Genomic DNA, 14,777 nt, shown 5'->3' with positions numbered 1-14,777 from the left:
ATCATGTTGCAGTTAATAAGCGATAAATACCATAGAAAAGGGATTGTCTTCTTTCGCGTATCATCCGCGATACGACGAAGACCGTATCCGTTTATTCTGGCTAGGAAGAAGATAAAAAACGTATATTACTTTCTTTGATAGGTATATAGATCAATATCAAGCCTGTGATGTCAGTAATGTACTGTAATAAAAAGAAGAAATGATAAACTTATAAAAATATCAATTTAATAACGCGAAAGAAAGAAACAGAGAGATATATTATTAAAGATATTACATATTAATTATTACGATATTAATAACGATGTTACATATTTCTATTGTATTTTCAATTAATAATAAAATATAATAGAAAAAATTCATCATCTTATTCTTAATCTTTATCATTTCGCAGAAAGAACAAAGAAAAGAGTAAAAATCAATAATACGAATTTCTACTGCATTTTGAAAAGTTAAGAATAACAAATTGATCTAAATAATTCACACATTTCTATTAAAGATGTAAAATTACCTGGTAAAGTGTATTTTTGCTGTTCTAAAATCGTCAAAGACACGAGAAAAACTATACAAAGAGAATTTACTTGATTTTTCGGAAATATCGGATGCTATATTTTGCACTGGGAAAAGTCGCGGTTTTCTGTGAGCACCGAGCTATCGTGATCAGTGTTCTCGGCGGATTCGGTCGTTAGCAGTCTTTAGAAGGAAGTCGGGGGTAAGGCGTAACGGACGGACGACGGAGTAAAAGGAAGGATGGAACGAGGGGGAGGAAACTCTCCTTCGCTCTCTCGGACAAGGGCCCCGCGCGTGTTCTTTTAGCCGCGTTGCCTCAGCAACAGAGTACCTTCCGTCTCGCTGACCTGCTGTTTCCGGTGACACCGATGGCCCTTCCCTTCTACTCTCGTCATTTTGCCGAGACCGGTACGCGCTTTCTCGGGCAGAGGAAAAAAAAAAGTATACGGCCGACAGTGAAAAACTGCGAGAAAGCGTTAAGGGTCGATGCGATTATCGGAGAAGTGACGGTATTTCTGGATTTAATTTTCTATTTCTGTTATCAGTCCCCCGTCCCTCCCCCTTCCCCTTCCCCGCGACGTAATAGTCTGGTATCCTTTATGATTAAGAAGATCACGTGATCACCGTTAGCAGATCGCTGCGGCAAATTGCGCGATGATATGTCAATAGAACGTCTTGTGTATACCTCGTATACATACCGAGGTTTGAATTATCAAACAAATGGGCTTTACATGATGGTAACAATGTTGTCTTATACCCGGGTACTTTGCCGATAGGTGGGTATTCAAAATAGAGACGCTGCCGTGCGGCGTAAGTATAGAATGAGATCGATACCCCTGAGCAGAGTTCAAGATCCTCGGGAAAAGATCGACGAACTCGCGTGACTAACTATGAATGCGTAATGCGAAGCAAGTGTCAATCACTATCAAATAGTTAATCAATATTACGTATAAGACTACGCGAGACAGATAGTCGTGTGCACCGCTGTACAGATATTCCTAATTCGAGGGAATTTGGTAAATTAAGCACGATAGAGAACGATAGAGAGCATTAATAATTCCGCCGAGAGAGAGCCTCTTAAACACTGGCACGCGACATAAATTGGATAATCCAAGGTGCGAGCGATGTTTCATAAAATATCGATATCGTTTTATTATTTATACAATCGTATTGCACAATTGTGTGATGTAGGTGTTATTTTAAATATTTATATATGATAAATTATCAAAATAATGCTTTTTTCCGAGAACGTTACATAATTGATGCAACTGTACTGTACTTTCTAAATAACTCATGTATTTTTTTTTTCGAAAATTAAATTATTAATAGAAATATTTTTATATCGCGCCTGTAAAATCATATAAAATAAAATATAAATTGCAATGAGAGATACATCAGCAATATTAGTATGGCGGAGTTGCTTGGAAGCATTCCGCGTGCGAGCGATGAAATATGAATTGCGGCACGTAGTGGGCCATTAGTTGCTTGAGAAAAGAAAGTAGGAGGAATGCCGAGGGACGGTAATGAGGTAGAATAAAGAGCGAACTAATTCGAAATTTCGTGCGCGTCACCGACGGCGATCGACCGGCACGCTTGGGCGCGAGAAGAGACGGAGGAGAGCGAAATGGAAATGCCGGGACGGGGCCTGTTCAACATTCTAAATATTTTAAAAGTTCAACTCATTTGAATTGGAACATCTTTAGACGTGTCTCTTTCTCTACCTCCTCGGCTCTTTCTCAACTGCCTCCCATCGGCTGGATCGTCGCGGAGTTCTCTGTACTTATCGCGCTTCCTACCGCGCTCTCGGCCGTCTTCTCGTCTACTCTTCCCGACCGATTGATTTAGATTCTCAAAACTTTTCGCGCTCGAGTTTTGTCGCGGAGATATTCCCCGCGACCGCGGAGAAAATGGGCCTTCGGTTCGTTTGAGTCGCTTACGGGTAAAAATCATCGACTAACGCAGAATGCATTCAATGCGTATTGTATTTATGTAAACGTCAGAAACGTTAAAAACAATTTTGCCTAGATATTTGTCAATAAATTCGGTGTTTTTATTTTTGCAACAGTCGTGTCTATTTGACTTTTTAACCACGTAAAGCTATCGCAGTTTACGCAACGATAATGAAATCTGCGAGGCGCGATGATGGTTGAAAACCGTCGAACGTCACGATGTGTTCACGGCTTCAGAACGAATCAGTCGCGGGCCATCGATTCTTTGTACCTTGCCTAGGGCTTAATTCAGCCGCGTAAAGCCCAGCCAGCAGGTAAAACCCGATAAGGCTTGACCGATTTGCTCTGCCCTAGCGAGAAAAATCCGCTTACTCGCGTTCGCGGCCTTGCGAGGGAAATCTACGCTACGTTACATTCCGGTCGGAATATGGATGCGCCATTTGTGAATCACACGAGAGAAAGAGAGAGAGAGAGACAGAGACAGAGAGAGAGACGACGCCGCACATTCGCGTATACGGATTGGCGAAATTCGCGGGAGGCATACTAACTCACCTGGTCACGGTTGGCGTGGAAGCCACCCCCGGGGATCGTGCTGGATAACTCCGTGGACTTCCTGACATCAAGTACTCTGCAACACACAGCGAAACGTTTGTCCTTAATGCTCTGCTGCATAAAGTCACACTCGGCGTTCGAGTAACGCATCCGTCTTGCACCGGTTAACGGCGATACAAACGCCGCCGCTTTCCAAACTGCCAACCGCGAGCGACCGCGACGGTGCGATTACAAAATACCCGCTAACGCTTTAGCTCTATCAGCGCCGCTGTAACAATTCTGTCCAAGACGGATACGCGTTACGAGCGTCTTTCAAGAGAATCAAAGACCAACAATTGTAATTTTAATACAACTCCGTTACAACATTGAATAATTTAATTTAACAGATAATTAACACCGTAAAATTACGCTCTTCAATTAATCCGTCGATAATACTAGATATTCCCTGCATTATTCTACTCTAAAGTATAATGTAGCGCGAACGGAAATTCTTCGATACATTCCGAGCGTGCTCCAATTTTCTGTACATTTGATTCATGGCTGCTGCATACTGCGGCATTTCGCTGAAACATATGCCGCCGTAACTACTGCTTAATTACTTAGACAGGTAACAGGATCTGCGGCGGACGCAGATATTCCTCTACTCTCGGCAACTTGACCTGTGTCATGCGACGAGATAATTGAGTTTATTAAACGCAAGTTGTTCTCGTATTCGCAAGTGCTTTAACCCTGTTTCGAGTATAGTGCCCGCGGAATTATTTAAATGGAACGATCAGAACGGATGCGTGCTAACATCGTTTCTAATTATGTCTTAAGTTTCTGAAACATGCCTCGAAAGCGATCGATTTGAATGCAAGGGTAAAAGAACTGGGGCGATCTACGTAGGATAGTAGAATTGACAAGGCGTTTCAATTAATCGAAAACGTTGAGGGTTTGTGTCGAAGATGTGCGGACTACGCGAACAGACAAATCGGAAGAGTGATAAGTGCAATCGTCGGAGCGAATTCGGTGGAGGTCCTGGCATCAACGAGTAGCGACGCGCGCGCATGCATAATTAATTTTCAAACTTTCTTTCCTGCCCGATGGCAGGCTGACGTTGCCATTCGATTTAGCCTTCGTTCGCCGTGCGTGGTCTCCGGTCTGTCGGTTCGTAGCGTCATGCATATTCTAGTTGATGGGTCGTCGCGAGCTGCCTTCCTTTTATCTGTATAGTTAATGCGTTCATGACTAATGTAACCGTCAGTGACGTCCTGCTATCGACCGCAGTCGTCTGACGCTCGGCCCCGGTCTCGCCGAGCGCAAGATCGCTAAATCTCTTTATCGGATAATGCTTAATATTCTCTTGTCCGTAAACGTCATCGACGACGAATTCTTCCGGGACATTTAAACTGTTGTATACGCGCTTTTATTGCGTACCGTTGATTCTTGTTATAAACACGCGAAGCATTTACAGTGAGAGTATCTCCTCCCCATTGATATAACTCCGTACAAAGATAATCAACATGCGGAAGATGCATTCTATCTTTTAACAGAAACGATAACAAGCTCTTTTTTTTCGGGCGATTGTAACGTAAAACGAATATCTTCTCTGCGTTGGAAGAGAGATTTTCACACAACGCGCGAAAATTGGCTATTGAATCAATAACGAAGCAGAATATAATGGGAGTTAGCGAGTGAGTCTGGAGGAAGCGGTTACAAAATAAAAAATAACAAGGATAGTTTGTTCGTTCGTTTACTTTGATATACCGACGCTACATCGGTTTTGGTCCATAAGGTTCTTCTAACCACCGCTTTCGCCCTCTTATTTCTGCAGCAATTTGTCACTGTCTACGCCCCGAGGATCTTTACTTTATACGTTGGATTCTAAGTATAACTCACTACGCACTGATAAGGAACATCATTATATTGTTTTATACCGATTTCTGTGTTTATGTATTTATGGCATGACATTGGATTTTTTTCAATATATATATATATATATATATATATCTTTTAATAAATCTGTATTTAAATCTTATAATTGTCCAATGTTTAATCGTAGCTCTAATGCAAAGTGCTTCGATGACGTGCGGCAATTCGTTTGATGACATAGGTACGCACTAAAGAGAGAGCTAAACGCGTTCGCGTGTAACTGCTGCCAATCATAAGCCCTACCAATCCAAACCGAATCTTAGATCGGATTTGCTACCGAAATCTGGCGAAACGGGATCGGAATCGTTGTGTCATCGACACGGCCTTGCCATTCGTCACTTGCGAGCTCAAAGGCTCGCTCGCAGCACACAGGATGTAACGTTTCCTTTGTAATTCTGAGCATAAATTGGCGCGTGTCAGATGCGAATGAGTCGATTCCGTTGAACCGCGCGCGTTGGTAGGTGGCTAGAGGTACAGGTATAGAAACCTCTATCGGCCGGAGAGAGAGTCCTGACAGCTGGGAGCACAAAGCGACGGGTTCATTCTCGCAGGGCGAGAGGTTGGTTGCCAGGCTGCCGAGGCTTAGCAGCCATGCCGGCTACCGTTTGTTTCGTCCGGTAGTCATGGTGATAACACGGAGAAGGTGGGCGCAACTGATCGAGGGTTCTCCGATATCTCGCATATTTTCTAGCAGCCACCCTCTCGGCGAAAGCGACGCTCCTGGCTCGCTGGACCACCCATCGAGAATATTAACGCCCACGAAGGGATGCGCCGCATGCCACTGTCGGGGTACTTTCGGAAGAAATAAGCCGTGCCGAGATGCAAACGTAGCGAATGCAGCGAACATATCCCCCGACAATGCCATCGGAATGAGAGTAAGTCAGTTGTATAAGGATTTACTGTATTTTCATGTTGACTTCTCTAAGGAAACAGTAATTCTTCTTTTATAAGTGCGCTGACAACGCACGCAAGAACTTTCTTCTTCTCGTGGAAGGATAATGGCATAATGATAACTATGTCTAAACTTATAATAAATAAAATCCTGTAATTCAAATAAATTCTATAATTAATGTGCCTGCCAATGTCATTTTTCAAAATTATTAAAAATATTCTCCAAATGCGATATGACTGTTTATAAAATAAAATGCGATTTATTTGACATTATTGTTGGTAAAGAAGTTGCTATACAATTTCACCAATCTTCTATTATCTGGACTTTCTATATTTCTTTGCGCGGAAGGCAAAAAAATTTTCTTGCATAAGCTTAAATATCCCTGTCCAAGAAAGCTTGACAAACGATGCGATCAAGTTAGTAATGAGCGATCATTATCGTGTAGCGATCCTTAAGAGAGATTTCAATTCCTCTTTTACAGTCGCTTCGAAGATACTTCCGAAGTCTTCCTTCATTAGTATTTGTTTCGGGCCGATTTTAGAAAAATTCTCTCCGAAACGTGCCGCTCGTCGACCGGGAGCGATCGATTACGTTCTATCTACGTGAACTGAAGTCTGGCCGACCCATCTTTTGCTCGAAAAAGTGTCATTATCTACTAATGGCGCGGCAGCAACTAGGTCGATGCGCTTGGTCGGTTAATGACGTGACTTTCGCATTTTGCCGATGGACTATACCGATTTTATCTACGTGCTCCGATTTTACCTGATGTCATCTCGGAGATTCGCGAGCGCCGCGGACCGCCTCCCACCCCCTCCTCGAACGGCAGTTATTTAAGGGTTAAAGTCGTTTTTATTGCCGCGTCGCAATTCTTATCGCGTTACTTCGTTACTTTCAAGGGTCCATTCGCTGCACGACAAAATATCTCCGGGAGCTACGCGAGAGAGACAAGCTCGCGCGAAATATCCTCGTGTAAGAACACCGCCGACCCAAATACGTCGCCGTCAGGACGTCGTCAAAGAGAAACGAGCATTATCGCGGTTACGATAACTAGACTGGAAATTATGTAAACGAAATTAAGTAAGTAATGTAAATCCCATCGCGATAATCTTTTCTCGCGCTGCTCGAGACGCTGCCGAGCTAACAACTCGCCAAAAAGCGCGCAATTTAGTAAATCGGGTGGCATTCTCTGGATTAAGGAAGGGCTTCACCACCTCGTAATCGAGGGCGCACGGTCGACTGACCTGTTCTTTATTTAATCACTGCACACGGCTCTCTTAACGAAGACCGGCGAGCCGATGTTCCGAGTGGAAAACTGGACGTCGAGTAGGGACGATCGAACGAGGTCGTCAGGGCCGAAGACGGCTGCAAAATGCCGGCGAATTCGGGGGAAAGACAACGGAGGACAAGAGTGATAACGAAAGTGATAACGAAAGCGATAGCGCGAGAGTGACAGGGCGTAGTTAGAGCGACAGCCGAAAAGGGCCAGTGAGTTGGTGGCCGTAGAAGGGGTAGAAACACAGTTAGAAAATGGAATTTGAGGGTGAGTCGAGGCGAGGCGTGGCGAGACGCGAAGAGGGGTAAGAGCGAAAGGCACGTAAAGACAAGAGAAAAAGATCAGAGATAGGTACGTAAGTCCCTGGATGGAGTGGATACAGTTGAGTCTGAGGGTTTCTTGGTTGTTGGGTGTTTGGCTGTCGGCCAGGGAATCTCTGGAGCGCGACGGTTACCTTTTTCTCCGTCGGGAGGTCTTCTCGATCTTATATGTATACGTGCACCACGGTGAGCGTACCGTCTTTCCGGAATGTCAACTGTATAAGGGTGTGCGCGCGCGAGTGTGCGCGTGTGCCACCGTATACCCGATATGTGTCGCCGGAGGTGCGGTGTCACACAGAGTCCGCACTTTCGAAAACTCGTCTACTCTAGGTCTCTATACCCCCGCAGGTCTAGACCGGTGCAACCCTTCCGCGTTTTATTACTCATGTCCCATTTGACCTTATAAATTGCATGTTGCTTAACATCGCGGTCATAAGTTAAAGTCGCATCGTTCATGCGATCTACGTCTAATGCAGTTCTTTGATCGACTTTCCCTATCTTTTTTTTTTCTTATATCGCGCATCTCTCGCAGTTGAATTCTCGGAGATTATGATATATCGCGAAATGAAGCTATATCCTCGTACGAGAGAGAACGCGAGAAATATGTTTTGTTTCTCGGGTAAGATCAATGACTCGCGCTCTATCGCTTCGCGTTATGCGAAAAATCAAGGGAATAACTTTTTAATTTCTCCCGCATCGCAGACCAGCCGTCCGTATTGTTTCGCTCTCGGGCCAGAAGATTGAGCTCGGTTCTACTACGTGTTCCGCGCAATCATCTATCATCTGTCCGCGCAAGTCGTAAGTTTTTTCATTCACTCCGCTTTCCGATGCCGCGTGTTGCAACATACATTCTTATATCGCCAAAGCGTATAACTGTATACTGAGAGTCATAAACCATAAACGTCCAGACGTCCTTGCAGTCGCGATCAAACGGCTTCGCGAGAACGCTCGATTCTTTACGAAAGTAAAGTATCACGAATGCCGAAGACAATATTTCCAAAAATTGAGCCCGGGAGATTCAGCCGCGGAGAAGGTGCATATTTCGTGTTTCGCTAAAGACAGTTTGCTGCATGCGAGAATAAGAGAATATTACACCGACAATGTCGATTTTCGCTGGTAAAAGGCCTGATTCGAAACTCGATATCGTAATGTACTGGTCGACTTATCGAATGATCAGAGTCGCGCGCAAACAAAGCGTAAGTCGTGTACGCAGATAAAACAAAATAGTGGTTATGAATCACGAGAAATGTCGTAATGTTCGCTCTACTCTTTATTTCGCGACCATAAAGCGAAGCGTATGTATATGTACACACGCATTTCTCGACACTTAACTGATGTATAATCAAGAGGTGCGAGTGAGGTACGGACGGTGGGTAAGTGTGCGTAAACATAAGGGTTGATTAACGATAATGGCGATGTGGGACAATTTCCGATAGCCTGTCTCTCGATCGGGCGAGGGATACTTCGGCGGAGGGGGAGACGCGGACAAACTGTCGGCACATTGTGCAACGTTACGAACGCCAACCCACGGGGACGCTGGCCGTCGAAGGTAATCCAGGGGGATGCGTGCCCGAGAATTCTGATCAGCTCTTATAGATCCCGCCAATGTGTTATTACTGTTAACACCTCTACTTCGTGTAATGCCGCGTACATCATTGCTCGGACGACAACAGCGCCCACGCGATCGCAGGTCCGCGGACGTTCGATGATACGCCAATAGATGCGGCCGTCATTATTGCTTTCATTCCAGATGTCATACACGTGCCAGCGGACTGTCCGCGTTGTGTTTTCAACAAGGAAATAATACTTGCAAGATATCACGCGATGAACGACAGGAACTGCATACTCTCGAGAATCGCATTCTTGGCGCGGCGTGCGACATCAAAATTTACTCTTCACGGCAATACAAGAATGGAATTGTAAATAATCGTGAACCGTCACGTTTCATGTTCTTTAATACGCTGTTATTTCGTTAAAATTGCGCTTCGACAGTATCGAGTCCGATAAATAATAAATCCGCCGTCGTTGCATCAACTTTTATTGCTTGAAATCGTATGGAACATAATAATCTAGTTCGAGCTTCGAATTCACGAAGAAAGATTTCACGTAGAGCAATATCACATTCGAAAAATTGTCTTCGAGATTATTTTCTCTTTCGATATGTTTTTCATTCATGATGTCGTCTGTCATCATTTACAACGAAGTTCTCCATCACAGCGCCTCGATCTTCGAAGAAGCGAATTTATCGTTTTGCTTTGAGCAATCTCGACTTGTCCTGATCAAACCTCTGCTCTTGCAAACATCTCGCGGGCATACTCGGATCACTAATGAATGTTTGGTGAAGTCATGACATGCGTCATCGATCGCTCTCTGAGATCATAATACACAAAAGAAAGCATCAGCAATATTTATCGCGATGTTTATAAATTTCATTATTTTGCTTTATCAAGTATATTTTTATTAAAACGTTATTTTTATGTATTCATGATGAATAAAGCAAAATCGGGCAAGAAATCTCTTGATTTATATTTAACAGATAACAATTTCTTGCGTATCGTTACATAACGTCGTGACATAATTATTGTATTTCGTTTCGCACATAATTATGAAATAATGCAATATAAGGAATAATCAATAAGGAAATAAATATTGATGTCATGGTCGATACAAGTGCTCAGTTATTCTCCTTATGATCTGTACTATCTTGTATAAACCATCGGTGTTGCCAATATCTAGAGGGTTGATCTCGGCTTGGCGGGTAATGAATGTTTATTAGGACAGGATCCGTTGACGGATCTCCGTAGACTCGAGACGGATCGATATGCGTTGGTCTAGACGTTCGTGCCTCGAAATAATTGGTTGACTCTGATCCTGCATTCTGTGTTCGTGAGAGGTAAACATTTGCGATTGCCTGCGCTTCAAATACGTCCACGTACCAACATGAATCAATAAAGCTGGTCAAAGTCATTTAAGGTATTCTTGATATAATCGGACTGTTTCAAATTCGAATTTTCTAAACATATATGAAAAACAAGAGATTCTTTTATTGTCTTGAGATATAACTTGTCATGAAATTTCAATAGACATTATTTCGCCAAGTTTTCGTTATCACATATTTTCCAGATTTTTCAGTTTTTTTTTTCAGATTAAGAAAGTCATTTGCTAAACATTGGTTAATATAATTCATGTGATTTTTTTTGTAAATGTCGACATACAATTGCATTTGCATAAATGACAAATATATAGACATCGGTATCTATCATTCGCTATAGTGTATCACGTAAAAATAGAAATGGAAGAAGAAGTTTGAGCTTCGCAAATGGTCTCGTCTTCTTCATCAACTTAAATTGCGGGAATTAGCTTCTGGCCGGTGTCCAGATTACTTCTGTATTCTCAGCGTCTTGTCTCATTTGATTGGTGTGATAGGTTAATTTTAAAAATGATGAGCGAGCGATGAGTAATGATGGGATGTTTTAAAATCTCCGCAGAATACGTAATACCGATCTCGGATAAAATTTTTTTACGCTATTAAATTTTTCTTTTAAAGGTAATAATTTACGTAACGCGGCAAATTAACATATTTAATTTCACTTTGAACGGGCAATATCATCGCGCTAATGGCGTAATTATCCGGTAATGCTTTAACCGAGAGGGACGGGTAACGCATCGGCCAGAGTAGGCAAAATTACAACGAAATTGCAGCGAAAGAATTGATACGTAGCGCGTTAAATTCAGTTTCACGGTAGTGTCGGTGTGCATTACGGCCAGCCGAATTTCTCGTATCTGACTAAATTCGAGTGACCAGGGGGATTGTTGCACGCTTTTCGCAGAACGGCTGCCGGAGAATTGTGCATTTGCGTCACGTAACCTGTTTTACGTTAGCGCTTTTGTTCCGCATGAATCTTATTAGCGCCAACCATTTTACAGGAAATTGAGTTAAACAGTTTTCTGCATTAAAGCTTTCGCTTTCCTTTCGGGTCGCTATTGGCCTACAGGAAGTCGTGCAGAAGATCGTGATTGGGGGGAGGAGAAGAGTTAATATATTTCATTAATAAAGCAAAAAAATAAAAGACAACGTTCAAATGCCACATTCGTTAAACGTTTAAAAAGAAAACGTATGTATAAAATATTTTCTGTTATCACCATCATTTGACATAAAATCGGCTTATATATCGGATTAAACACGCGTTGCGTAATTCAATTATTACGTAGCAGAATTCTACTCCAAAAATCAAACAGATATATAATGAAAGATAATGATTATTATTTAAAAAATCACATAACACGGGTAAATTTTATGTATTTTAGAAATTAACTTAAAGTTTAAGAAACTTTCAAATATAATACAATCATTAATAATTGTAGAAATTTTATAAGCTATTACTTTTTATATTTAATTGTAATTTAATGTAAAATACAATAATTATTAATAATCATTAACAATCATTAATAATTGTAGCAATTTTATAAACTGTTACTTTTTATATTTAATGTGTACAAAATTGTATCTAATGCGCGAATTATAGCAGTAAATTATAGAACGTCGAAATACACGCGAATAATTTTGTTCGATTGAATGGATCAATTTAATATCCAATAAATGCAATGTCTGACGAGATACTGGATATAACTACTTTATCTAACAGGGTAGATTAAGTTAGTTTGCATTCTACATGCCCAAAAAACAAGCGATGTAGTTACTGCTTAACGTAGTTATATTACAGTAACATGTTGTCTAAGTATATATAATGCAGAGGATAATTCCTATCATCTTCCTAAACCGCACGCACGTATTGATCGTAACGCGAATATGCGTATATACAGGGTGGTCGGGAAACGTAGGGATTAATAGCGAAGATGTACTTTATAATTAAAGCTTTAATTTTTCTCTAAAAATTTAAATAAGTTTTAATTATAAAGTTATTTAATATCGAAGAGACTTATACAATTATATTCAGATAAATTAAATTTCAAAAAACTAACTGATAAAACTTTATCGTGCAGCGAATTCCAACACGCAAGTAAGCTTTATTTAAAAAAAAAAAACATTTTCAACGCAATGAAGTTTTGAAAACTAAAAAAAATCATATATAACAGCCGTCATTTAACTCTCGTCGATTAATATGCTTTCACAAAATATGCTTCTGTGTTTCAATATTCACGTTTCATCGACTATCCTCTAGCGCGGATTTGCAAAGTTCATATAATAGACGACAAATATATGCAATATGATTTTTGTTTGCCAAGATGAATTCTACCAACGCTGCACAACGTGCGGCACGGAGACAGAAGAGAGATCGAGCTTGAGGGAGGGATGCGAATTGAAAGACTCCACTTTAGCATCCTCGACCCCGTCCCACCAAACACCAGCACTTCTGCTACAGTTATAGTTGCAGTGGTGCGACTATGTGGGACGCGAAGACGAAGTCGGGGAGAAACGGGTTGGCGCGTTTTTATTTACGACCTCGCCCAATGAAATAACGGCTGCGAAGGGGCGTGCAATTGCCTTTTCATCTCGGCGACCCACATAAGCGCTCATTGGCTTTCTCTAAAAACGTTAATTGCTTGGTGTTAATAAAGGGTCGGTACTCCAACGTTTCGTCTATTCCGTAATTCCGTTCTCGTTTGAATTCAGCTAAAAAGAAACAAAAAAAAAACAATGAAATAAAAATTTCACCGTCGCGTCTTTAGGATTCGCGAGTTTTAAATTGTATATAATATGATTTTTCGTGCCAACTGAGACGATCGAACAAATTGTTTATCGCGTGTTTGCGCATTGTTCGTCGGGAAGGTCGTGACGTATTGCGTTATGAAGAGAGAATTCCGAACATGTTCGTCGTTCGCCGAGTTCGCCCGTAAGCACCGCTTTTTGGGCTAAACGTCGGAGTTGCCTTGTCCGAAACTTTTCGACCGTGTTGTGTCGCTTAGACAGGCAGTAGGGGCAGCGAATTATTCGACGCTCACCGACAGACTGCCATGGTTGTTTGCCGAAGTGAATGTAGAACGATCAATGTGAAGCTTCCTGTCCGCTGATGGCTGCACTGTTAGCCATTAATGCTCTCATCGACACTCGGACTGCTCTATTTTTTGTTCCCCCTCATGTGACTTATTTCATATATTTTTATATTATTTTAACAATTTTTCTAAAATTTTTATAGTAAATATCATTACAAAATAATATAATATAAACTGTAAAATAGAATAAACAATTAATACGTTATTCGTATCTCATTTATTATATATAACAATATATAATAAATATATATATAACAAATAAATTAATTAGATTTTATAACATATTTTATTGGATTTATAAATTCAAAATAAAGATTTTAATTATATAAGTTGCAAATATAACATATATATTGAATTCGCGTACAATCCAAGTGTGATAAAGAGTACGGATTTTTTATTCTGTGGCATACTGCTGTTAACAAATTGGATCATGATAGAGCACGAATATATATGTTTATAATGATAGCGGTACTCACTTTATCTTGACAGAATAAATAAGGGCAAATCATACTATCTATAATGTATTTACGCAACTTTTATCGAATATAATTCCATTTTAGATAAGAGATCTATTCTTTCTTTCGCGCAGAATATTTATCCTCTTTTATTCGTTTTATTCCATCCTTGGCATATCATTCTTAATCGTAGATAGATATGCAGTCATATAATATCCCGATGTCATAAAATAATTACTTATAATTATTTACAATAAATGTAAATAATTTTAAATATACTCTTATATTTTACAAAAAAAATTATTTAAAAAAATGTAAGATGCTCGCACATCTACACTATTAAAAGATTCGAGTAGCTTTTCCACAGTTCCCTTTTATATTTTTCCTTTAGATACCACCCTGCTAAGCAATAAGCGGGTCCAATCGATTTTCCTGAATTCAATTAGACGCGACATATTGCAGATGCGGATCGTCGACGCGGGTGGTCCATGCCTCGATTTCGTCTCGAGTCGCCTCGCGGCCGTGAAAACGTTTACACCATGAAAAACGCAGCTGAATTCCGCATCCCTCCACGAGATTGCATTAATTCCAGGCGCGACACGTAACCCTAGCAATAAAGTGGCGTAATTGCCGATGCGCCCGTGCCCCTTTGGATAGCCGAGGAGGAGGAAAACCCCCATCGGCATCGGGCGCGGAAAGTACGTACGACGTATGCGGGGAAAGGGGTCATCGACGTACAAATCCACCCCGACATATCCTACACGCAGGCAGACAGTGGGTCGACTTATGCGAGCCACGTGCACCATTCTAATTTGCTTACGAGCTACGGTCTTAAGGCACAATGCGCCACGGGCTCCGGGAATACGTGCGTCGGTCGGCCGTACGGACAATGCACAATGTGCC

The 14,777-nt window shown here is 41.3% G+C and overlaps 2 protein-coding genes across 6 annotated transcripts; both read left to right on the top strand.

Moving 5' to 3' along the window:
- The first annotated feature begins 5,541 nt into the window (after window positions 1-5,541).
- Window positions 5,542-6,379, top strand: LOC105453662. Of its 2 annotated transcripts, none has more exons than XM_011695802.1 (2): window positions 5,542-5,794; window positions 6,293-6,379. In XM_011695802.1, the coding sequence occupies exons 1-2, from the start codon at window positions 5,543-5,545 to the stop codon at window positions 6,350-6,352; spliced, it is 312 nt and encodes a 103-aa protein (XP_011694104.1). In that variant the 5' UTR covers window position 5,542; the 3' UTR covers window positions 6,353-6,379. The 2 variants fall into 2 exon arrangements, with proteins under 2 accessions (XP_011694104.1, XP_011694105.1); XM_011695803.1 differs by lacking the exon at window positions 6,293-6,379 and adding an exon at window positions 5,871-5,958.
- A 2,237-nt stretch (window positions 6,380-8,616) lies between these two features.
- On the top strand, window positions 8,617-9,438 carry LOC105453663. Of its 4 annotated transcripts, none has more exons than XR_974897.1 (3): window positions 8,617-8,777; window positions 8,841-9,094; window positions 9,155-9,438. XR_974897.1 is itself a non-coding variant. In XM_011695806.1 (3 exons), exons 1-3 carry the CDS (start codon window positions 8,739-8,741, stop codon window positions 9,325-9,327), a joined length of 312 nt encoding a protein of 103 aa, XP_011694108.1. In that variant the 5' UTR covers window positions 8,617-8,738; the 3' UTR covers window positions 9,328-9,438. The 4 variants fall into 4 exon arrangements, 3 of the variants coding, with proteins under 3 accessions (XP_011694108.1, XP_011694107.1, XP_011694106.1); XM_011695806.1 differs by having other exon boundaries at window positions 8,617-8,764; window positions 8,841-8,953; XM_011695805.1 differs by having other exon boundaries at window positions 8,617-8,773; window positions 8,841-8,953.
- Window positions 9,439-14,777: the final 5,339 nt, after the last annotated feature.

Source organism: Wasmannia auropunctata, unplaced genomic scaffold (assembly GCF_000956235.1).
Source record: "Wasmannia auropunctata unplaced genomic scaffold, wasmannia.A_1.0 LD335996.1, whole genome shotgun sequence".
Lineage (NCBI taxonomy): Eukaryota > Metazoa > Arthropoda > Insecta > Hymenoptera > Formicidae > Wasmannia > Wasmannia auropunctata.
Note: the sequence above shows the minus strand (reverse complement) of the source record. Positions and strands in the feature narration are given on the sequence as shown.